Below are 24,762 nucleotides of genomic sequence, written 5' to 3'. Positions count from 1 at the left end.
ACAACTAGGGTTTTCATAAATTTGGGACTTTTGCCCATAAACTATGTAAAATGTTATCTTCAAACTAAAATCTCCATAATCCATAGCCAATAATAAAAAATTAGGTAAATTACAAATACACCCCCTAGGGTTTCTTTAAAATACAGATTATTTTCTGTGATTTGAAAAATTACGGATGCCCCCTTGTCATAATTTTTTTTTTAAATAGAATTAACTGAAAAAATGAAATTCATAATTGCTCTCTTATACAATAATAAAATTACCTAAATTATTAATTGAAACATAACATCATTAAAAACTGTTAATTGACTTGATAATTTATTAATAAAAGTGGCGATTTGTTATGAAATTGAAAATCTTAGGGAGTGGAATGTAATTTCCAAAACCACAGGGGCCAATTCGTATTTTAATCAAACGTTAGGAGGTGTATTTGTAATTTATCCTAAAAAATCTCAAGAGAAAGTAGATGAAATCTCATTTTTGAAACAAAAGCCGATTTTGTAAACTCAAAATTTGAATTATAGCATAAATGTCACAATAATATCAAATAATTATCCTCAAAATAAAGAGTTACAAAACTAAAAGTAATCATACCTCAAGAAAAGAGGAAGAAAGCAAGACTTCCACGAGAACCCTACACAAAATCAAGATCCAATCGGTTAAAAATGCTCATCTTCACTTGTTCTTCATCTTTAATGCAAGATCCGTGGTGGATTCTATGTGAAAAATGGATGAAATCAAGGTTTTTAGGGCTAGGGTTTTGCAGGCCCGGCCTTGAGATTTTTGGGGTCCAAAGCCGATAATCAACTAATAAATTTCTGGAGGCCTTTACATTTTTTTTTTCATTGAATGAAAAAAAAAAATTGAAAGTAAAGGACAAAAGATTTGTGTCAAAATCACAAAAAATATTTAACATTACATTACAATAACTAATAAGTATCGCTTAGTCCTTACTCTTCTTATATTTTTAGAAGCAAATAAATCAATCATACTTGATTAATCTAATTTTTTTGTAAAATCATTTTCAATGGATAACAATGCTAATTATTTTAAATAGGCCTTTCAATTTTTTAATGGATCAATTTATTTTAAGTTAATTTGGGCCTTCCTTAATTTTTTTTGGACTTAAAATATACTTAATATATTAGACTAAACTATAATAAGAGAGAGCCATTTTTTGGGTCTATTTTCAATGGATAACAATACTAATTTTTTTGAATGGCCTTTCAATTTTTTAATAGGTCAATTTATTTTAAATTAGTATGGGCCTTTTTTAATTTTTTTAGACTTAAAACATACATAATATATTATACTAAACTATAATAGGAGGGGGTCCCTTTTTTTAGTCTATTTTGAGGGGCCCTAGGCCATGGCCTTGTGGCCTATGCCCCAGGGCTAGCCCTGGGGTTTTGGGTATGGAGGAGGGGGGAAGAAGAGAGGAAGAAAAAATAAAGTTTTTGGGTCGAAAAGTCACTTTTAAAGTAACTGATATCAACTAGTTCGCTTGAGTAAATAAAGTTAGGCTCGAGCATAGAAAAAGAGCTCCTAGAATCTCTAAAATTCGCGCAGACTGCTCTCATGCAACTTCTTGCGCTCGAGCGCAACTTGCTTCCAGTATAGATACTCAAAATTCAAATGGGCATAACTCCCTTGGCCGGACTCTGTCTTAAGTCGTTCTTGTATCCAAATCGAAGCCCCGGAACTAAACTTCCTAATGGTTCTAGTCTCACACCCAAATTCAAAGTACGAAAAAAGAAAAAGACAAAAGAGTGATGACTGCTCATAGGACAACTATGTGAATCAAATTTTTGGTTCAATCCTACTTTTCAAAAATGATACCACCTCAATCAATATTTCAAAATTAATCTAAGAGGCTCCAAGTATAATAATAAAGGTATTTAGAGTAATCCCATTAATCCAAGGAGTGTGAAGTGTCACAATACATGCTGATATAACTTTTTTTTAAAAGAAGTAAACTTCTAGAATATGTTACCTAAGTAAGAAAAAATACTACTTGTGTATGATAAACTTTTAGAATATGTCATCTAAGTGAAAAAAAAATACTACTTGTATATAATGATGATGGACTCAGGAATGCAAAAGGCAAAATTTTATTTTTGGTATACATTAATGAAAAAAAAAAAAAAGAAACAAAAAGAAAAAAATGTAGTTCTCACAATAAAATAGCTCAGGCTTATCTTCAATCTGAAAATCGAACTAAAACGTATTGTTAAGTTTTTGTAGACTCACCACGAAATCTATATTAGTAATCCAATCGGTTCAATAAATAGGACTCATCAGATATTTTATTTATAGAAAAGATAATATTAAATCAAATTTATATCAATAATAAATATAACTTTAAAAATAAATTATTAATATAAATATAATTTCATCAAATAACTATTAACATCCAATTAACGTAATATTTTAAAATGAACGGTCTAAAATGGAATAACCAACAGTTGAAAGTCCAGTCCGTAAAAAAATTCGCCGTTTAACTTACGCAATCAGCAGGATTCACTTCACATTCCATTCATTCGTTAATGGCGAACCCGAGGGAAGCCATTCCCATGGCTTCTGCTTCTGCTTCTGCTTCTGCTTCTGCTTCTTCTCCTTCTCCTTCTCCGACCTCACTCTCTCCTCCTCAGATTCCGATGGAGCTCCACGAAACCAACAGAGCCAATCTCATCAAGTCTCTCCAAGAACACCTCTCTTCTTCCTCACGCCCTCTTCAAGCCTTCGTCTTTCTCCAGGTAACAAATTCAAATCTCTCCCCAGTTTGAACCCTTTCGCTTATTCATTTTCACGCTCCGATTCTATGTATTTTTTTTTTCAATTATTTGATCAACAATCCGATTTCAGGGTGGTGAAGAGCAAACTCGCCATTGCACGGATCACACCGAACTCTTCAGGTATAAATCATACCTATATGTGCGTATAATTTTATATACTATGATGCGATCATGATTGGGAAGCTTAACCAAGTTGAAGAAAATCTCAAAATTGCTTTCGTAGTTGAAACTGTCGGGATAGATTTGGGTGTAACGTAATTGAATGAGTTCACCATGTTTGATATGCTTATGAGGGAGCCAGCCTTTGTTCACTTCCAAAAAATTTAGTACATATAGAATTTTGCCCAAAAATTTTAGGTTTTATTTAATTTTTGAAGTTTTACAAATTGAAACCAGTGGAGTTTTTTAAAAAAGAAAAAAGTCAATTTTTATTCAAGATCTCAATATTTTGAAAGGAAAATGTTATGGTAAAGTGAGCTTCTTTTCAACAATATACATTTGCTCTCAACGCCTTGTTCTCCAACAACCATTGTTGCATTGCTATTGCTGCATTTTTCTCTCTCTCTTAGTGCTCTGTTTGTTTGTTAGCTCTCCAATGTTTATTCCAGTTGCAACAACCACAATATTGTTTAATATTTTATTTATACTTGTAATTTGATTAGTTTGAATTACTTTTGCCAATCAGATTAAGAGGATATGAAATTTACATGTTATCATTTAAATGCTAATGATGATAGGTTGTGTAAAACTAAAATATGATCCCACTGAGTAAAATTGATAACAACATAATGTATATTGTCTTTAGCGAGCTTCTTTTCATTTTTATTTTTTATTTTACTTTTTAGGTCCATCTATAGTATTAAAAGTGTAAAGTTTTTTGAAATAAAAAATAAGATAAAATTACTAAAGATGACAAAAAGTTAACAAAAATGTTGTTAAAACAGTAATTTCCAATCCCACTCACCTTGTGGATTAAGATTGATTAAGGTCCTCTTCATCGTGTGGTTGGAATGGAGTGAGGTCCATTACATAATTAAGGATTGTCAATGAGATATATCAACAAATCTTTATTTCAAATTCAAAAATAGTGGAGAAGAATTTTGAAATTTGGTTAAAATTTAATCTTCAATAGATCTTTTTCACCATATGGTTGGAATGGAGAGATCTCCAATTCATTGCATGAGATTATTGCACGCCATTAAAATTTATAAACAATGGTCATAATTGTTGAATTAGTTTAAATTTCAAATTTTTCTTCCACTATTTTTGAATTTGAAATAGAGATATGTTGATATGTCTCATTCACAATCATTGATTATGTAATGCACCTTTCCATTCCAACCATGTAATGGAGAGGATTCTAATCCCTGGCGTAATGCTCTGTTTGGAAATTGCAAGCAAGGAAGGAATGCATAAGAAATTAGAAGTGATTTTTTTGTTCTTCCTTGTTTGGCTGTGATGTGAACCAGTGAGAAAAAGAAGTTGTGGAGGAGAAAAGGGGCCATTTTTGTAAATCTGAAGATAGCTGTTTTTACTCAGAAGCTAGTTAGAAATGTGGGAAAAGTTGCTGATCAAAAATAGAAAATGTTGTAAAACTTGTGATAAAATGAAAAAACTTTCAATAAACCAAAGGGAGCCTAAATGGTTCCCTTCAAAACAGAAGTTAGTGAAACAGTGGGCTAGTGGCATTTTTTGGGATTTTTAAAGTTGTACATGAACTATGGATCATTAGATGTTAGGATCTTGATTTGACTGGTTGTGGTTAGTCAATGGACCCAATCCTTTATGATGTGTGTACTTTCAAATCCCACGGGAAACACAATGGATGACTAAATTTCATCATATGTTGATGTGTGCATTTTGTGAGTGTGAGGGAGAATTTGTGATGCATCTGATAAACTATGGAAACAATTTCTCATGCACTGTTTGTTTTCATGGAGCCTAGATGATCACATAATTCACGACTTCTTGCATTATTCCTTACAATGAAATGCTCAACGCACTTTATTCTGCAACAGTAAAGTTAAAAAAGTGATATTTTTCACAGAACATTGCTGAATTATAGGAAAATTGCCTATTGCAATTTGGCGATTCTTGGCTGGCAGTGTAAGGATAAAGAATATATTACTAATTAATTGTTTACTTGGCTTTTAGGCAGGAGAGTTATTTTGCTTACTTGTTTGGGGTGAGAGAGCCTGGTTTCTATGGAGCTATTGTAAGTTACTTTCATTTGTCTGAAAATGTTCTAATATATATATTTGGTAATGTCTAGCTATGTTAAGTGTAGATGTGACATACTATTTCTTGTGTAATCAGTCCTGAGTTCTGAACATATTTCAAGTGACATATCAAACTGCACTCTTAATGATGTACTTAGAAATAGATATTCAGTGGCCATTTGGGAACAACCTAAAAGCCAGTTCTTTCTAAAAAAAAACAAAAAGCCAAAAAGCCACCAACCTATTTGTCATCAGCTAAAAATGTAAAATGCCACATCAACTTATTTCACTCACAAAAAAGCAGTTTTTTAGCAACTTCTCAAACACATTAGCTTCTTCTAAAAAAGTCAAAAAGCCAAATGTCCCTTCTCCCTTATGAGGATTCTTAAATATCACTGGGCATCAATTTTCATGTCAATACTAACTAAATGTCCCTTCTCCCTCGTGTTTTGGATGTGCTAAGATGCCAGAAATTATTTTAATCTTGGTCCTGGCACCATTTGAAACAATTAGTTTGTTTAAATTGGGAATCTACTTCATTTTTATATTCATACCCAGTAATGATGCCTTAGTTGGGATTGATGATGAAGTTTCAAAATGCAAAATGACAAACAGTGAACCAGATTATATGCTTGTTTTTAAGTTGTTGAATCTTTTCTAATTTAAACATAACTTTGATTTTCGTTGTTGTTGAAGGATGTAGCAACTGGGGAATCTATTCTCTTTGCTCCCAGGTTACCTCCAGAATATGCTGTTTGGTTGGGAGAAATAAAGCCATTATCCTTCTTTAAGGTGAACCCACTATGATAGTTGATGCCTTTGATGTGTCAACATTGCATGTATATTAATTAGCTGGTATTGATGTCCTCCTTTTGCAGGAAAGATACATGGTTAGCATGGTCTTCTATACTGATGAGATTGCGAAAGTTTTGCATGATCGCTTCCAAGGGTCAGGAAAACCTATGTTGTTTCTCTTGCATGGGCTCAATACCGATAGCAATAAATACTCAAAACCAGCAGATTTTGAGGTACGTAGATCCTTTGTTTTTTTCTCCCTAACTCATTTGTTAATTCCTTTGAAAAAGCAATGTTATACAAAGATTTTAGTTGTGTATGCAATTTTGTGTGTTTTCATGGGGGATACTATTTCTAGTTAAGCATCAAGCTTCTAGGCTCAATGATCATACAAGTGTTTGTTACACGGTCTTGGGTAGAACTCACCCCAAAAGCTAGCTATTAAGGTGAAGGTGCCCTCACACTTACATGCTTAATATTACTTTAGTACTCAGGCGATGTGTGACTTCGCTTCACATGGTCTTGGGTAGAACTCACCCAAAAGCTAGCTATTAAGGTGAGGGTGGCCTCACGCTTATATACTTAATATTATTTTAGTACTCAGGCGATGTGAGACTTTGCTTCACGATGTTATCTAAGCATTTACTAGACATGATTTTGGATGTGTGTCAATTTACTCTTATTGGAATTACCAAGGATATTATACCAACTTTAGCTAGGGTTTCCTATTCCTTTTCTGACCTGTTATTAGCATATACCACAATTTGGGTCCTTGAGTCACTTAGATTGTGTGCGATGTTTTTTTTTGTTTTGGTCCTTGAGTCACTTCTGCAGGAGGTGTCATGTTTCCATACTCCATTTACACATGTAGGAAAGATTTATCAATTTTGGTTGGTCTTCTCAACTTATTGTGCAAAATGGTTGGTGTGTATCCACCTAGACCTTTGAATTGTTTGAGAAATATGCTTGTGTAGAATAATGAGGAGAAAGCTTGAATTGCATGCGTCCTTCATTTAGATAAGGTAGTCTTTGCTAACTATGGGAAAAAATAAAAAAGAGAGGGATAAACTTAGTTCTATTGTACATTATTCTTTTGTCTATCACATAAAGGTAATGTCATATAACATTTAGAATTGCTAATTCCTATGAAAGGAAGAATAATCTATTTTAAATTTGATTAGATCTGTTTGAGTGGTCTGCACAAATGCATGGTTTCACCCATTAATGTGAAAGGGTGGATCCTCATTGGTGTAATGGCTGTTTGAGTGGTCTGCATGAATGCATGGTTGCACCCATTACGTAAAAGGGTGGATCCTTATTGGTGCAAGGCCATTGTACTTTGCTAGAACCCCTTTTCAAGAAAACTGTATATTATTAAGTGTGTTCTTACTATATCAACTAATGTCAACTTCAGTCTTCCCCTTGCGTACAATCATTCTCAATGTAGACCTTGTCATTTTTTTTTTTTTTTTTTTCACCAGTGAATTATTGGTCTTCAATGCACATTGGCTGACTAACTAAGTCATCTTTCTTTCATTTTAAAATTTGAGGATGGTGGTGTTCACTGCCACTTATTATGTAGGCTAGGAATAAATTACTTATGTTGTAGTTGCAAAAATAGTAGGGCATATGGTTGTTTAGAGTTTATAAACAGTGTGGCAAAAATGATTCTAAGGTTTAAGCATTGATTTGGCTTGTCTTGGATGATGCTGGGCCTACTTGAGATCTAGAATAATTTAGTTTTGAGTCTGTTTAGTATTATTAATGTTTTATTTGAGTTTTGTTATAGGTTCCCAATGATTTTAAGGCCTGGGGCATTTTTGTAATTTTCATAAATTGCTGGAATGGATTGCAATGCTGACCAATGGGTCTTGTTATTGGTCTTTTTTAAATATGTTTTAGAAATCAAAAGTCCTAGTTGGTGTAGGAAGTCTTCAAAGTTTGTATAAAGCAATGGAATGTTTCCATCAGTGTTTTAAAAAGCTCTAGGCGCATTGAGGTGCTAAGATCTCCTAGAGCTTAAGGGTGAGGCGTAAGGCGAGGCGTGTGCCTCACCGAAGCGAGGCGCAAGTTGCTGAAGATAACCAAAATATTAATATAGGCGAAGTTTTTAACACAAAACAAATATTCTTATAATTTCAAAATATATATATATATATATATATAGAATGACGTTCAATATTCCAAAAATCATGAAAAATAACAGTCAACGTTTCAAAATTTTCTCAAAAATAACATTCAATCTTACTTTGCCCTATACTATTTATCTTTCTTTATCAATTTATTAACGTGGTTCATTTCTTTTTTTAGATAAGAAATTCACACCATATAATACCTTAGTGGTTTTAATTTTAAATCTAGACCAAATTGTCTGATAGCTTCAATCATTGGTTCGAAACTAGTACAATTTACTACATTGAAAGGAATCCCAAAGCCATATATTCATCTTGCAATCCCAAAGCTCGTGCTTAATGCCTAGAGATTTTTTGGATATGAAAATTGGGACTCAAAGCATGTGTTTACATTTTATATTAAAGGGGTTGTAATTTCATATGGTTACACACACAAAGAATAAGAATGGAGCAAAAATTTAAATGAAGCGAATGAGGCGTGCGCCTCACACCTAAGCCTAAGGCGCGCCTCAAATGTGCCTTTCCTATTGCACCTCGCCTCAAGCTGTCTGAGGCACCTCAGGTGCGTCTTGGTGTGCCTTGCGCCTAAGCGCGTGCTTAGGCGTGCCTTTTAAAACACTAGTTTCCATCTCTCTTTTCTACACAATATCACTCTCTTTTATTTCCAGCAGTCCATTACTTCCCCCCCCCCCCCCCCAAAAAAAAAAAAAAAAAAAAAATACAGTACCTATTTTATAGCCTAACCCTTTTGAAACCCTAAAATACCAATCATACTGTTTACTGCCCCCTTAACAAGCTTAAAAATTCCACCAAAATCATGTCCCCCCCCCAAAGTTCAATCCTTTAGCAACCAAAGCCTAAACAACCCTGGGCCATTCTTTCATTAAATCAAACGTTAACAATGAAATAAATTTGCCTTACATCTACTGGTGCTGCATTAATTTGTTGAAGTCAAGAAGTAGGAGAGTAAGAATTGATGAAACTCTGCTCGCCAAACTTTCTGCAGGAAATTGAAAACATAAAATTCATAGAAAACAGGAAATCTAAAAGGTTAGAAGCTTCGAAAAAAAGACATTTTTTTGCAAAGTATGACTTAAGCTTCTACCGTTGAATTGTTCATTATGCCAAGAAGTTTCAGTGAGTAGCATCAGCATGGAACTAGATTCCTTACTTTTGGATCTCTAAACAGGAAAAGCCTTCTCTAGTCTAGCGGTAGTTACCATCACTCATTAATGGTGGTAGGGATTTCTTCAACATAAACCATCATATCATGAATCGTCACTTCGGTTGGTTAACCTAACACAAAAGCATCAGTTCCATCAGTATATAACACCTTTTGATATGGGCAATTTCGGGACTTAATTACTACAGTGAATGTCATAACATGCATAGCATTCTTACGGTGACTTGGGTATCGAAGTCACTTGTTTCATTATGGATTTTATTGATTTTACAGAACAATTTTGGAGTCATAATTTCTGTGTTTCTTTTTCTAGTAATACCAATTCTTAAGTTCCAGATTTGATCGCCTAAAAGAAAATTTCTGATGTCTGATGCACTGATATTTGAACTCCATATTTCCAAATGGAAATTATAGAATTATTTTGTCTCGTATCTATTTAGGGGATTGAGAAGTTTAAGACAGATCTGAATACCTTGCATCCTATTTTGACTGAGTGCCGTGTTTTCAAATCGGATATGGAGCTTGCTCTCATCCAGTTTGCCAATGATATAAGCTCTGAAGCTCATGTTGAGGTAAGCATTCTTCAACAGTTCCAGCTAAACATGCTTCCGTAAAACATCTTGTCTCTTTATTGTTGAAAGCTTCTTTGTGATCTCTTTAGTTTTCATCTAAGTTGGCCTTCAATTTTTTGTTGTGTTTCTTTCATGCAACATTGAGCTTTTGCCAAAGAACTTTATTATCTTCTTTTTCTCTGGGGTTTAAAAAGGAAGATGAGACTCACCATGCTGAAGAGGCCAAAGCAACTACTTAATCAATGATATCTTGATTTGATTTCTCAGATTTTGTGGATACCTCCTCTTTTGGATGTGTATATATGTATATAAGCTTTGGTAATATCCCTGTTAGTCATATTGGCATTCAATATGTTGATTGTATTACCTAGAATCTTGTTTTGGTTGGTCAAAAATCAACCCCCTTTCAAGGCAAAAAAAGGATTTGAGTTCTTCTGAGAAAATTAACTGAGTGTTGATTGCTTCAGTTTTTTTTCTCTCTCTTTTTCCTTCTTTTCTTTTCTTTTCTTTTATTTTCTTCATTTATTTAGTATCCTAATAATATACATGTTTCTTGTTTTATTTTATGAGTAATAATGTGCTTGTGATTTTGTTAGATCACAAATGTTTCATTTGAGTAGGTTATGAGGAAAACAAAAGTGGGCATGAAAGAATATCAGTTGGAAAGCATGTTTTTACACCACACCTACATGTATGGTGGATGTAGGCATTGTTCATACACATGCATTTGTGCTACTGGTGACAATAGGTAAATTTTCTTTTTTTCTTTTTATTATTATTATTATTATTTTTTTGCCCCCTTCTGGTAAGTGTTTCTGTCATTCAATATTACAAAAGGGATCGTTCAGGAATATGGTACAGGTGACTGGTTTATGTTAAGTCACCAATCGTCCCAAAAGCTAAAGTTGTTAGTAAATGGGCCCAACTAGGTATATTAAGCCATTCAACACCCTTCCTCACAAGTAAGCCTGTCTTGTACGTGGAGACGTAAACATGTAAGAAAGAATGCAAACTTGAACCTAAGATCTCAACCACACCCCCCCCCCCCCCCCAACAACCCAAGCTCTGATAGCATATTAAGCCACCAATTGTTCCAAAAGCTTAAGCTGTTAGGACACGTGTCCAATTGTGTGTATCAAGCCATTCAACAGTTTCTTGACATGTGACATGTCTCTTTCCCTCAATTACTATTTTTGTCACGTGGCAAATTTGAACATTTTTCTTGCAAAAAGAGCAGCAATGCTTTTATTGGAATATCTGATTTGTATGGTTGTAACTGTTGTCATTCTTTATTTCATGGCAAAATTGACAGCTGACAGTATTAATGTTTCATGAAACAGTTCTGTTCTTCACTATGGGCATGCAGCAGCTCCAAATGATAAGGTATGGTAAATTTGTTGCTTCGTTCCCTAATGTTGCTGATGTATTTGGTTGGATTTATGAACCAGAAAACTAAGGTTCATTTAATTTTTGTCCAGACTCGTATTCTGCCTGTTTACAGTGATCTTCGTTTTCTTGTGAGTATTGTGTAAAAATGTTGTGTGCTTGGGGTTGTGCATGAGTATTTCTGGATGTGTATGTTTATGCTTTGTTGAGCAACAAGGACATATATGGCTGTGGCAGCATGCATTTTTTATTTTTGCAGCAAGGAAGGATTGATGTAGATGTGACCCATAGGGTTAAGGCGGGATGGTGTAAGTGGAGAAGTGCGTCTGGGGTATTGTGCGATAAACGAATACCCACTAGACTAAAAGGTAAGTTTTATAGAACGGCTATTAGACCAACTATGTTGTATGGGACGGAGTGTTGGGCAACCAAGAAACAACATGTAGATAAGATGAGTGTAACAGAGTGAGGATGCTAAGGTGGATGTGTGGTAAGACTAGACAAGATAGGATTAGGAATGAGTGTATTCGGGAATGGGTAGGAGTAGCACCGATAGAAGATAAGTTGAGAGAGAATCGTTTGAGATGGTTTGGTCATATTCAACGAAGACTAACAGAGGCAGTAGTGAAGAGATGCAATGCTGTAACGGTAGATAGAAGTGTTAGGAGACAAAGTAGGCCTAGATTAACGTTGACTAGCGTTTTAAATAGAAATATGAATCTACTTAATTTGACTAATGAAGTGGCCTTTGATAAGGCCGCGTGGAGAAGAAGGATTCATGTAGCCGATCCCATTTGATGGGATTTAAGGCAAGGCTTGGTTTGGTTTGGTTTGGTTTGGTTTAGGGGCTCTTCCTGGTGTTTGTGGAAAGTAGTTTTTACCGTGTTCATAAATCATAATGTTGGAAATGCATGAAAGGCATTTATTTATTATTTTTTTTTTCCTGTTGTGACTATTACCAATCCCAAATCTTAAGCTATTAGGAAATGGGCCTAACAATGTATATCAAGCTATCCAACACCCTTCCTCATGTGCAACCTGTCTTGCACGTGGAGAGTGACAATCATAGAACCAAATAGAAAGAGAAGCAAACAACTAAACAAAGAAGAGGAAACCAAACAAGGGTAGAATACCAAATGCCAACGGAGAGACTTGAAAGTGAACACCTCTCTTAACTTGAACAAAGAAGAGGAAACCAAACAAGGGTAGAATACCAAATGCCAACGGAGAGACTTGAAAGTGAACACCTCTCTTAACTTGAGCTCTGATATCATGTTAAGTCACCACTAATCCTAAAAGCTTAAGCTGTTAAGAAATTGGCCCAATAATGTATATCAAGCAATCCAACAGTGACTACAATTTTTATTACAAAAGAAAACATATCTAGTACTTCTTACATAATTGAAGGGCTAATTAGAGATGATGAAAGGTCATTAGAGGCCTATAAAGCATAGATGAAAAGAATTAAATGATTTGTGTTAGTTTTTATTCATTCTATTACAACTGGAGCTAATTGTTTAAATTTTATACAGACACAATAATTATCTTTACAGAACATACAATAATTATCTTTACAGAGCATACATGGAGATGATTATTCTTTGGCTTTACACGATTCTGTGACTGCATTACAATATTAAATATCTTATGGCCCTTGCTGAGGTGCCTTGGTGCATCTTGAAGCTTAACTTCTCTAGGGTGGATAATGGGGGCATTTACATACTCCATGGTGTTGCAGAGTTGTACTTAAACTAGGGCTGCAAACAAACCGAGCTATGCGCGAGCTGGCTCGACTCGTTTAGTAAACAAGCCGAGCTTGAGCTCGAATAAGCTCCGCTCGTTTATTTTTATTTAAATTATATATTAAATATGTTATTTATATTAAATAATAGCATAAATACATTATTTTTGTATTAAATAATATAAATAATGTTTTTTAAATAATATAAGTAATAATAATAAAAGCCGAGCCGAGCTCGAGTTTCATTAATATTAACGAGCCAAGCCGAGTTGAGTTTGATAAGTAAACGAGCCGAGCTCGAGCTCAGCAAAGCTCAGCTCAGCTTGGCTTGGCTCGTCTCGTTTGCAATCCTAACTTGAACTTAGTTTTGTATCAAGGCATTTTGTGAAATAATAACATTATATAAAAACTGTGATGTACATTACCGAAGCGTTGCAGACATGCACGAGTTCGCTTTTATTACTAAGGCCACCTGTGATTCGCTAATAAGAGTGACGAGATTGTACTAAATAATCCTAGGATAAAATCATCCTACTTAACTTATCTTAGGGATTCTTTTATCCCGCATCTGAGGGATTTTTTGTTGTTGTTGTTGTTTTTTATTTTTTTTTTGGGGGGGAGGGGGGGGGGTGTATCCCGAGATAGCATTTTGTCGCTGAATGACTAATAGATAACTCATCCCGCCTAATCCTATGTATGAAACAAACGTAGCCTAAGTCATGGTGGAATTATAACTTCATATATAGACTTACCATGCACTAGTGTTGTAGATGTATATTTGAACTCAAACCTAGGCTTAAAAGCTGCAAAGGGGTTCTGTATATAACTTTAGTAACATAAAAATGCAAGAAACAATATATAAGCTTTTGTATTGAGTCTTTAACTCGTTGGGAACATTTCTAGTCGCCCCCATTTACATACAACCTAAGAAGCACGGATACGGATGCGGATGCGGATGCGGATGCGGACACAGACATGGATGCAAACACGGGACAGCGATATCAAAAAGATGGAGACATGGATACTGCGGGAACACGGCAATAAAATATGTTTTCATATATTTTTATTTGCTATCTAGATTAATATTACATCCACAAACAATCAATATAAACAAAAACTAACTCTAATTCTATTTTTTTTTTTATTTAAAAAAGAACACGTTAAAACTAACACTTATAGTTTATATCTTTTTTTTATGAATAATCTATTAAGTATTTAAATTTAAGAAAAAAAAATAATAAACATTCAACATTCAAAAGCACTAAATAAAATGGGAGAAAAGACAACTTGACATATCCTTGGCGTGTCTCCTGAAAATAAATTAATTAAATAAGGGGACACACCATGTGGTGTGTCCGATACGTGTCCCCAAAGTGTCTGTATGTCTGACATTGAAGCGGTCAGTGCTTCATAGCATACAACTTACATTTGATGTCACTAGCTGATGTTTGTGATTGATGCTGAGGTTATATTCTTGTGATTTGTTCTTTTATACAAGTTAAGATTGATTCTTTGAGGTGGTTCTAGATCTTTGTTAAAGCTTCGCCATAGGATATTTTTTGTTCTTTGATCAGATATCTGGCTTGAGTTTTAAAAAGTTTTTAATTGATTGTTGATTTTCATGCTAAGAAGCACGGACACAGATACGAACACGTGACATGACACAAACACGCAGACACACAAATTTTAAAAAATTGTAGGACACCACACGTTGGGGGACACGTGCAAAACATAAAATATTATATATTTATTATATGTCATATTTTTAAATATTTAATATGTATTTTATGTTAAATATTTAATTTTATTAAATTTATCAACTTTAGATATGCTATTTTAGTAAAAAAAAAAATTTTTTTTTTTTTGAAAAAAGTAGTCCTCAGCGTATCCCATGAGTTTGACTCTTTCTAGCGTGTCCGACATGTGTCCAGAGCGTGTACGGCGCATGTCTGTGTCCGACACGTGTCAAACACCTATACGTGACCTCTAGAGAGGTGTCCTTGCTTCATAGTTCTTATGTGATATGAACTTTATAACGTCTTTTTGTTGTGGCTTATTATTCCACCGTGTACAATGTTTGAAACATAACATTTGGATGTCCAACTTCAAAGGCCTAATGCTGCTTTCATAGTTGGCATATCGATTTATTCATCAATTTTTGTAATCGACATTGTAAGTAGAATTGTTTATGAGGACCTTTATTAGTTGCTGACTTTAACTTTGTATTGTATTCCTTAAAAATGTCCATTATTCATTGTAATTTGTGCAAGAAGACTGGTAATGATTAATATTCAATGAGCAACCTGTTGGAAACCGAAAAACTACTGTCCTTGCTCTTTGCTTGATTGTAACATGCTGATGATGAGAAGCTGGAATTGTGATCTATTTAAAGCTAAAATTTACTGTCTCTTAAACAGAATTTTGAAATTCAAGTTGTTTGATAATCTCCTAGATGGTGAGAAGTGTTTGGAGCGTGCACAATTTACCTTATCTGTCTTCTGTACAGATGTTGCAAGATGGAGATATGGCATTACTAGATATGGGAGCTGAATATCATTTTTATGGTTCTGACATAACTTGCTCCTTCCCAGTGAGTAATTGTGTTTTTCATTTTACTAAATGTCTTTAACTTGTCAACTCATATTTTGTGCTAATTTGAAATGAATTTAGTGTTTGTGTAGTCCTTGTGCGAATGAATTTTTCAAAATATGTTCTGTAATCCTTGCCTGTCTGGCGACACGGACACACAGGTGGTCTTGTCTTATGGGATGAAGGCTGATTAGTAAACAGCATATCTACAGAGCGTTCATGCTTGAGATGATAATATTTTGGGACAGAAGAGTACAGAAAAGAAGTAGAAGTTACCTATGGATTTCATCCATGGGAAACTAAAGTTAGTGTTTACTTTTTCAGCTTTTGGTAGGACAGACATTATTGTAATTATTTTGAGGAAATCTTAATGGTTTGTATTATCATTCGCTAATAATGTACACAATACAGGTGGCTTCACTAAAAAAATGGAGGAAAAAGGTTTTAGGTGGGGATGGATGGAAGAGTTTGGAGCAGTAGGGGAAAGTTTGAACGGGGTGAGCAAACTTAGGGTTCCACTGCTTGCAAAGGCTATATGCCAAAGAAGTTTAGTAATTCGAACTATATAAAGAATAATCCCAAAGAGTAACAGTGCAGGGGTAGGAAGACACGCAGAAAACTGTTTCCTTGATTAGTTGAGCCAAAGGCTTCAGGCTTGGAAAAATATTTCAAAGTGACAAAAGAACAGGCAACAGTAGGAAACAAAATCTTGTTTGGTTTCAGAAAATAAAAATAAATAAATAAATAAAAAATAAAAAGCTGAAATTTAGGGAGTTGACATTTTCAAAAAAATGCTGCATAGCTGGAAGATTTATGACAAAACTTAGCCATTCGGGTTGCATTCTTTAGGTTGCAAGTTGATTGCTTGCCAAGCTAATCAATTCAGAAAGTTGGTGAATACATTGTTGTGAAAATTAGGATGTTCAATGCAGCCTAGTCTAGGTTATCACATTTTTGTTGCGATAAAGGAAATATTATGATGATAGATTTACTTTTCACTTCATTTTTTTCTCCACTACCAAGATTTTTTCCATGGTACCATTGCTCATAATCAAGGTTTTAAAAAGCGGCCGCAACCATTACATAACTCCGCTACGTAACGGTTGTAGTAATTATCGCCACCCATTACGGCCGCTTTTGCAGTGTGATTGAGATTCACAGGTATATCGGCCGTAGCGGCTGCTATAACGGTTGTAACGGTGCCGTAACGGCCTGTTACGCACCGTTACGTAATGGTTCCGAATTACTTCTTTCGAAAAAACACCCAAAAAAAAACAAAAAAAAAAAAGTTGAAAATGGGGGAAGAGAAATAGAGAGAGAAGAGGGAAGAGGGAAGATGGAGGAACAAGAGATAGAGAGAGAATAGGAAAGATGAAGAACATGTTATTGATTTGTTGAAGTTGTAAGACCTATGCTATTCTATTCAGCTGCTATCACTCGACCATTTTGTTTGTGTGTGTCTATCTATATATTGTTTGATAATAATAATAATAATAATAATAATAAGTGTAGTCATTATCTATTTGGCTTGATTAATATATATATAAATATATTTAGGCTTTTATTTATTCTCTTACTTTTGTCATTGTTTATCTTATATATAATAGTTAGTGATTGATTTTTTGTATAATATAAAATCATTAATTATTAAAATAAAATGTAAAAAACTCAGTTTATAACGATTTAAAAATATGAAACATATTGGATCAAACTAAAAAATTTATAAAAATTAATCAATATTTATTTTAAAACCCAATAAATATGATCATGGAAAAAAAATGTGCGTATCAGTAAGTTTTTTTCAAATTGTGCAAAAAATAAAAAAATTCACAGTTTCGGTTACCGCAACCGTTACGCTACGGCCTTTACACCCCGCAACCGCGCCACCGCCACCGTTACGGCGACCGCAACTGCTTTTCAGAACCTTGGTCATAATCTTTTCTTTGGATTTCATTGCCTAGTCCAACTGCTGTCATTATTGAAATTATTCAGCAAGATATGAATATCTTGTCTCTCAGTTAGATTCTTAGATCACTTATGTGTTTCAGTGCTTAGATTAGCAGCAAGCTTTCGTTTTTTTCTTAATCCCTTTATGATCATAGAGGATCTTCTCTATAATACGTCCAATTGTGCATGCAGGTGAATGGAAAATTTACAAGTGATCAATGTCTTGTATATAATGTAAGTGCTTTACTTCTAAAAAGCAGTGATCATTTTAGTTGGTTTGACAACACTTTTGTAATCACTAAGACTCAACTAAGTTATGGCCACATATTCTTCTATACCTGCCTCTATATGCATGCATGTTTACATATATGTGCCCATCTTTCTGGGTCTGACCACTTGCAGCCTTTTATTATTCAATCTTTATGTTTTGTAGGCTGTCCTGATTGCTCACAATGCTGTCATATCTTCTATGAAACCTGGAGTAAGCTGGGTGGATATGCACCAGTAAGACTCGGTTGTGAAAATGTTTCTATAGATTTATTCAGAATTGCTGTCCTTTCTATTTTCAAGCTGTTACAGTATGCATTTTATATTAGTGATTTACAAGAGATACCACTTAGAATGCCTGGCTTTGATTGTCCTGATGAGTCGAGGGCCTAAGATATGTCAGTAGATATGACTTTGTAGATTGAGATTTGGTACAAGTAAACCTTGATTCTTTATTTCTTTTAGTTGGACCCTGAAGAGTATAAAAAGTGAGGCAAGCAATCTTTTAAAGCTCCAAATATGAATAACAAAACAATGAGGCAAACAAAGCAAAGGCAATTGTGGGATAGAAAATGGAAAGAAACTGTAATTTGTAGGTTTGTCTTGAATATACGGAGTCACATTTTATTTGACAAGAAAATAGAAATACAATTTAACAAGCATTTGGTAGCTTGTAAAAGATAGAGAAGGTTTTATACTAAAACAATATTTATATCCGAGTTTAATACTTATGTTGCGACTATTCAATGCTGTATCTTTAACCTCTAGAGTTTCTACAGGTTATCAGCAAGGTTTTGTCACTGGTATGCTATTCATAATTGCAATTCTTAATTTTCAGTTATGGGATTACATCAGGAAAATTATTGATATTTCAAAATATGCCAGAGTTCTGTGTCAATGTCAAATTTGCAAAATAGAAGTGTTATTATTAATGATGCCATCTTACATTGATGACACATCTGTTTTCCATAACAATTTATGTTGCTTTGCACTTTTGTATCTCAATTCTGGTTTTCTCCCTAATATTTCAGATTAGCAGAGAAACTTATTCTCAAGTCACTGAAGAGAGGGTGCCTCCTTGTCGGGTATTTTTGTTTTCTCAGTATTATACTTCTCTTTACATTATCAGAAAAATTTGATGAAAAATTACTCATAAAAGTTTGTTAATTTGTATTTTTGGTTCCAGTGATGTTGATGAGATGATGGCTGAACGACTGGGTTCTGTTTTCATGCCCCATGGTCTGGGTCACTTCTTGGGAATCGATACCCATGATCCTGGGGGTTACTTAAAGGTCATTGTGATGAAATAATATTTCTTTTTTTCTACATTTATTATTCAAAGATGCGCCTCTTCTTGTATTAGCACTTGCATATCACTAATGAAATTAGATAAATTGCTTGACATTCAGGGAGCAAAGAGACCCTCGGAATCTGGGTTAAAGGCTTTACGTACAAGTAGAGAACTCCAGGAGGGAATGGTAAACCAGTGAACTTTCCTGCTAGAGGAGTACTATTATAAAACACAGACACGAACACGGTGATTTCAAAAAATGGTGACACGGCAATTTTTTTTATGTTTTATTTATATATATTTGCTATGTAAATTAATATTATGTTACCAAACAATCAAAAATTAAAAAAACTAACATTAATTCAATATATATAAAAAATACTACATTTATATTTATAAAGGTAAAAATAAATAAATAGCGAAATTAAAAAATATATTAGAATAATCATAAATAAATAAAAAATATATAAACTTATAAAGAACAAAATTTAAATATATAAATATAAATCTAGAAATAGAGAGAAAAAGGTGTATAAATTAGAGGAAATGAAAATAAAAAAAAAAAAAAGAGGAGAGAAGCGAAAGGCACGGGGGAGAGATGAGAGGTCAGAGAGAGAACTGAGGGACCAGAAGCAAGAGAGAGACGAGAGCCTCGTCTTCTTCTTCCGACGAACTAGGTAACCAGTTTCTTCTTTTCTCTTTCTATTCTGATTTTGAGATTTACGGCCAAATTTCTGAACTCTTTCTGGCTAGATTTTGGACACAAGTGTCCCCGGCGTGCCCCTTGCAAAAATAAAAATAAAAATTGTTAAAACCTATCACCTACTTCACCCACTTCACATACTCCACTACACCTACTCCACCCACTTCACCTACTCCACTTCACCTACTCCACCTACTACCTATTCTTCTCTTCTATATATAGGAATCATTCTCCCGCTGTTTTGATTCGGAGTTAGCGGAAGCTGTCACTCGCTCTCTCTATCATCATTCCACCATTTTGAAGTGAATAGTGCTGGTGGGCCCTACCACTAGCAATAGCAATTTATAATCATAAGTTCTCTCTCTCTCGTGAGGGAGAAAAGGAGAGCCTGGAGCTAAAGCTTAAAACACATGCACACCACCATCACTACACCCAACTTTCTTTTTATTATTTTATTTTTTCTTTTTCTTAAAACAGAACCAAAACCAGTCTACTTGTCAACCCATCATCCACATCTTTGTTTTGACAAAAACCCAATTTTATTTATTTTATTTTATCTTCTCTTTTCTATTTAAAAAAAAAAAAAAAAAAAATCTTCTATTCATTCCATCTCATTTTTCTGCTCAGTCTTGTACCTTCAAGCCATTTGGATTTGCATAACAACCCATATTTTATTCATTTCAGGGATCAACCCCGATCACCATTTGACACAAAAAAAAAAAAAAAAAAAAAAACAACAACAACAACAACAACAACAACAAAACAAAACAAATCCAACACCCACAAACAAAAGATTTGTTTTCTTTTTCTGCAGACGGTCATCCACCGACCTCACTTCTTCGCCTCTTCCGCCGGTCTTTTCTTCTTGCCTCCGTCCTGGGCGGTCCTTGACGGTGCTGCCTCCGTGTTTCCCACGCCGCCGAGCACGTTCACTCCCCCATACTCCTCCACTGCCGCATATGGCGGACCTCCAAATCGGAACATTACAGTGGCCTTCCGCTTCAGCTCCTTGTTTTCTGCCCTTAGCACACTTATCTCTGCTCGCGCATCCTTATACATGCGTTGGAGCAGAGCCAGCTGGGCGTTTAACTGCTGCACCTCATTTGTCCTACTCTGCAGCCGGTGCGACAGGTTTGTGACCGCCGTCATGGTCTCCACACATGACTTCAAAGTATACTAATTGGCCTCAATATCAGTTTGCACCGCCATTTTTTGCTCCACCGACCGCATCGGAAAGTTCAACGGAGCAAAACCAGAGGCGCTTGGTTGAGGTTCACTGGCCACCGCACCAGTTATCTCTCTTGTTGACTCGTTGAGGTCGGGAAAGAGAGTGAGCAGACCACGGGACGAAGAGGCCATATTCTGGGTAGCTGAACGGGAAGACGAGGCCATGTTATGGGTTGCTGAGTGTTTCAGAGAAGGGTTGGTTACAGAGTGTTACAGAGTATCTCTCTCAAGACAACGAAGAGTTTCTCAGAGGTTTTTAGCCAGTTTTTTGTCTTAGCCTCTGCCTCAGCTTCAGCATCCGTCTTGGTTAAATAGCCAAGGCAGACACGCACATCGCGCGCCACTTGACGCTAGACGACAACATGGGCGCGCCTTTTGATGGCACGCCTTTTTATGGATTGGGCACGCCTTTTGATGGCACGCTTTTTTGAAAGATTGGGCACGCCTTTTGAGGGTGCGACTTTTTAAGGGTCCGACAAGACTCTGTAAACTGTCCCGACATTGATTCCGGTTAGCTCCTTCATGGGTCCGACAAGACTCTGTAAACTGTCCCGACATTGATTCCGGTTAGTTTCTACAAGGGTCCAGCAAGACTCTGTAAACTGTCACAACAACTGTCACAACATTGTCTGCTACAACGGTCCGACATGACCCCGTAAACTGTCTTCTACATCGGTCTGACACCACCATCCAGTGTCCTCTACAACGTTATGACACCCCCATACAGTGTCCTCTACACCGTTATGACACCACCATACAGTGTCTTCACCAACGGTCTGACACGACCATACAGTGTCTCCTATCTTCTTTTATTTTATGTATTAATCTATTTTCTTGTTTTGTTACTCTCTCCAAACTCAAGTTGGTTAGTTCCTATCCCCCTTGAGTTTGCGGGGGGCTGTTAAAACCTATCACCTACTTCACCCACTTCACCTACTCCACTACACCTACTCCACCCACTTCACCTACTCCACTTCACCTACTCCACCTACTACCTATTCTTCTCTTCTATATATAGGAATCATTGTAAACATAACAATATATGAATCAATAATACAATTCTTTATTTCTCTTTATACATTAAATTTCTACAAAAATTAAAGGGACACACCAAATGGCGTGTTCCCGTGTCCGACACTGCTATGACACCTATTTCGGCGTGTTCGTGCTTCATAGAATTATTGGCATAATTAGTCATGTTTTGTTTATAACAAAATTGCTTTAGTACTATATTTATTTTCTATGCACTAGTGTAGAACATGTTTTCAATGTGTACTTTCTTTTGGATTAATATCTTGATATTAAATGCGCTAAGTGGGACTCTATGCATGCAGAAGGGGAATCATCTGATAATAATAGGATTAGATGTCCTCTTTCATACTATGCCTGCACTAATGTCAACCATTTTGTATAACCACCATTCTTTTTTGTGTACATAAATGGTGCTACAAGAGTTATTTTGGCTGGAAATAAGTATTAGAAGGCAATGTATCTATATAGCTTAGTGGTGTTATTCTTTATTATCTCAAGGCTATATTTGGATCAAGGATTTGAAGAGGAATTTGCGGAAGGTAAGGAAGTAGGCAATTTGAGGCTCGAGGCAAAAAATCAAAATGAGGTCCTTTACAATTTTTATTTAAAATATATTTTTCGATATGGAAATTACTTTTTAAAATTTTATATTAAGTTATTTTTGTGAAGCGAAGTCCCACATTGCTTGAGTACTGAAACAATGTTAAGCATATAAGCTTGAGGGTACCGTCACCTCAATAGCTATCTTTTGAGGTTGAGTTCTATCCAAGGGTGTGAAACGAAGTCTCACATTACGTAAGTAATAAAGTAATGTTAAGCATATAAGTGTGAGGGCACCCTCACCTTAATAGTTAGCTTTTGAGGTTAAGTTCTATCCAAGACCGTGTAACATTTTTAACATATCATTTTCAATTGATATTTATGGATAATCAAGTTAATGTAATAGAAGGTAAATTTTTGTCACATTTTCCTGGCCCTTATTCTTTGTTCTTTTTTCTTTTCCTTTTCCTTTTCCCTCTTCAAATCTTAGATCTAAACACAACCTAAAAGAACTAGCCCATTCATTGTTTCTTTTTCTTTGTTAGTATGCTTAGTAGAAGGCTCGGTCTAATTGAAACCAATAGTTCTTTAAATTGATGATAATTTGTATAATAATCCTAGGGAGGGTCAGATGTGCGCAACTTTACCCCCACATGAGAGGCTATTTCTGTGGTTTGAACTTGTGAATTCCCAGGTTGTAATGGAACAATCTTACCGTTGTGTAAATGCCCCAAAATTTAGTCCCTATTAATGGGGGTCCAGGAGGGGTGGACTGGGTATAGACCTAACCTTTGACTGTTGTGTACCAGCGGTTGCCTTTGGATCTGAACCCACAACCTCAAGGTTGTATGTAACTTTACCCCCGTACTCAGAGAGGCTGTTTTGTATTTGAACCTATACGCTTTAGGGTGCAATTGTGCAATCTTACTGTCGTGCCAATGGCCCCAAATTTGGGGGCCTGGGATGGTAGACTGGGTGTAGACCTAACCTTTGACCATTATGTACAATGTGGCTGCCCTTGTATTTGAATTTGAACCCTCAACCTCAAGGTTATTGGGCCGAATTTAACCACTGAACTCGTGGCCCTTGTCTCTCATCCTGCTATTTTGAAACATGAAAATGTAGTTGTCATACTTGGTGGGCGGTTTAGCTATTTTGCTTCAATTACCAAAAATTAAATAAGTTGTGGCCTATTGATCTTCTCTCACTTGCCTGTGGGTTCGAATGAAATGATACATTATAAATTATGGAAACACACAATGAGGTCGGATGTTTTATTGCAGGTAATTACTGTGGAGCCTGGATGCTACTTTATAGATGCATTGCTGATTCCTGCCATGGAAAGTTCACACACTTCAAAGTTTTTCAATTGTGAAGAAATAGGAAGATTTAAGGGTTTTGGTGGAGTACGAATTGAAAGTGATTTGGTATAACATTCTCATCTCTTCAACACCCATATAAATTTTACTTTTTTTGATATATTTTTTTGCAAACCATGCTGTTTGTGTTCCCTGTCTCTCTATAGAAGATGCAGTATGTGATCAAGTTGGTTTTGTTGGTTTTGAAATCTTCACTTGTATATAAATGCACTTCTACAGCTCCTCCATGAATGATTTGAAATTGGACTAGGATGTGTCTATCATATTTAGATAGAAATGGCATCCTTGTGTTTATATGCATATTTTTAGTATTGTCCTAGTTATGAGTCCCCGCTTGTGATGTTGTAATTGTAATTCAGAGTATTTCATGTTCACACTGCCATTCTTTTCCTGTGTTCCAATTTTTTATATATTACATATAATTGATATGCTTCAACTACAGTTATTTATTCTTTTTTCTTTTTTGATACTCTGTAGCATGTCACTGCAAATGGTTGTGTGAACATGACAAAAGTTCCACGGGAGACATGGGAGATCGAAGCTGTGATGGCAGGGGGATCATGGCCGCTCAAGAGGAACTTTGTTTGTTCGGAAAATGGTGGAGAGTGTTAAGTTGTCGATTCCTAGCTTGCCTGATAATGTAGATAGAATTTGCCCCAAAAGCGAAAGAGAGATAAAATAAATAATGAAGAGATGGGCTTCAAAAGACTTGCCTCAGGTGTCATATTTTGTTATGTGATATACATACTGATGATTTCCTAGCTTTATAAAGAAATGTTGTTTATATTATGTTAAGAGGTTAAGTTTCTTGATGTCTTTCTGCTTGAAGGAAACCCTAATTAGATATTTTTTACGTGGTTGTCCACATTTGTAGTCCTTCATAATTTTTTTTCCCCTTCTGCATTATACAGCAGCGAAACATGGACCCGACATCATACTCATTAATGAAGCACCTCATTCACCA

The 24,762-nt window shown here is 35.2% G+C and overlaps 1 protein-coding gene across 3 annotated transcripts; it reads left to right on the top strand.

Annotated features, from left to right (window-relative positions):
* The first annotated feature begins 2,461 nt into the window (after positions 1-2,461).
* LOC114312790 (Metallopeptidase M24 family protein) lies at positions 2,462-24,762 on the top strand. Of its 3 annotated transcripts, none has more exons than XR_014349231.1 (16): positions 2,462-2,756; positions 2,866-2,915; positions 4,950-5,010; positions 5,711-5,806; positions 5,893-6,042; positions 9,565-9,696; positions 10,317-10,444; positions 11,037-11,079; positions 15,330-15,413; positions 17,552-17,593; positions 17,793-17,863; positions 18,658-18,711; positions 18,813-18,918; positions 19,036-19,179; positions 23,703-23,846; positions 24,276-24,762. XR_014349231.1 is itself a non-coding variant. In XM_028259095.2 (16 exons), exons 1-16 carry the CDS (start codon positions 2,547-2,549, stop codon positions 24,408-24,410), a joined length of 1,575 nt encoding a protein of 524 aa, XP_028114896.2. In that variant the 5' UTR covers positions 2,462-2,546; the 3' UTR covers positions 24,411-24,762. The 3 variants fall into 3 exon arrangements, 2 of the variants coding, with proteins under 2 accessions (XP_028114896.2, XP_082758960.1); XM_028259095.2 differs by having other exon boundaries at positions 19,036-19,104; XM_082902834.1 differs by lacking the exon at positions 19,036-19,179.

This window comes from Camellia sinensis, chromosome 13 (genome assembly GCF_055761805.1).
Source record: "Camellia sinensis isolate YWXY chromosome 13, ASM5576180v1, whole genome shotgun sequence".
In the NCBI taxonomy this organism is placed as follows: domain Eukaryota; kingdom Viridiplantae; phylum Streptophyta; class Magnoliopsida; order Ericales; family Theaceae; genus Camellia; species Camellia sinensis.
Note: the sequence above shows the minus strand (reverse complement) of the source record. Positions and strands in the feature narration are given on the sequence as shown.

Bases quoted from the DNA above. Each gene is read 5' to 3' on its own strand.
- LOC114312790 (XM_028259095.2), top strand. From the start codon at position 2,547: ATGGCGAACCCGAGGGAAGCCATTCCCATGGCTTCTGCTTCTGCTTCT. The intron at 10,445-11,036 runs GTAAATTTTCTT...TTCATGAAACAG, and splicing joins TGTGCTACTGGTGACAATAG to TTCTGTTCTTCACTATGGGC. The intron at 19,105-23,702 runs GTAAACCAGTGA...GTTTTATTGCAG, and splicing joins GAGAACTCCAGGAGGGAATG to GTAATTACTGTGGAGCCTGG.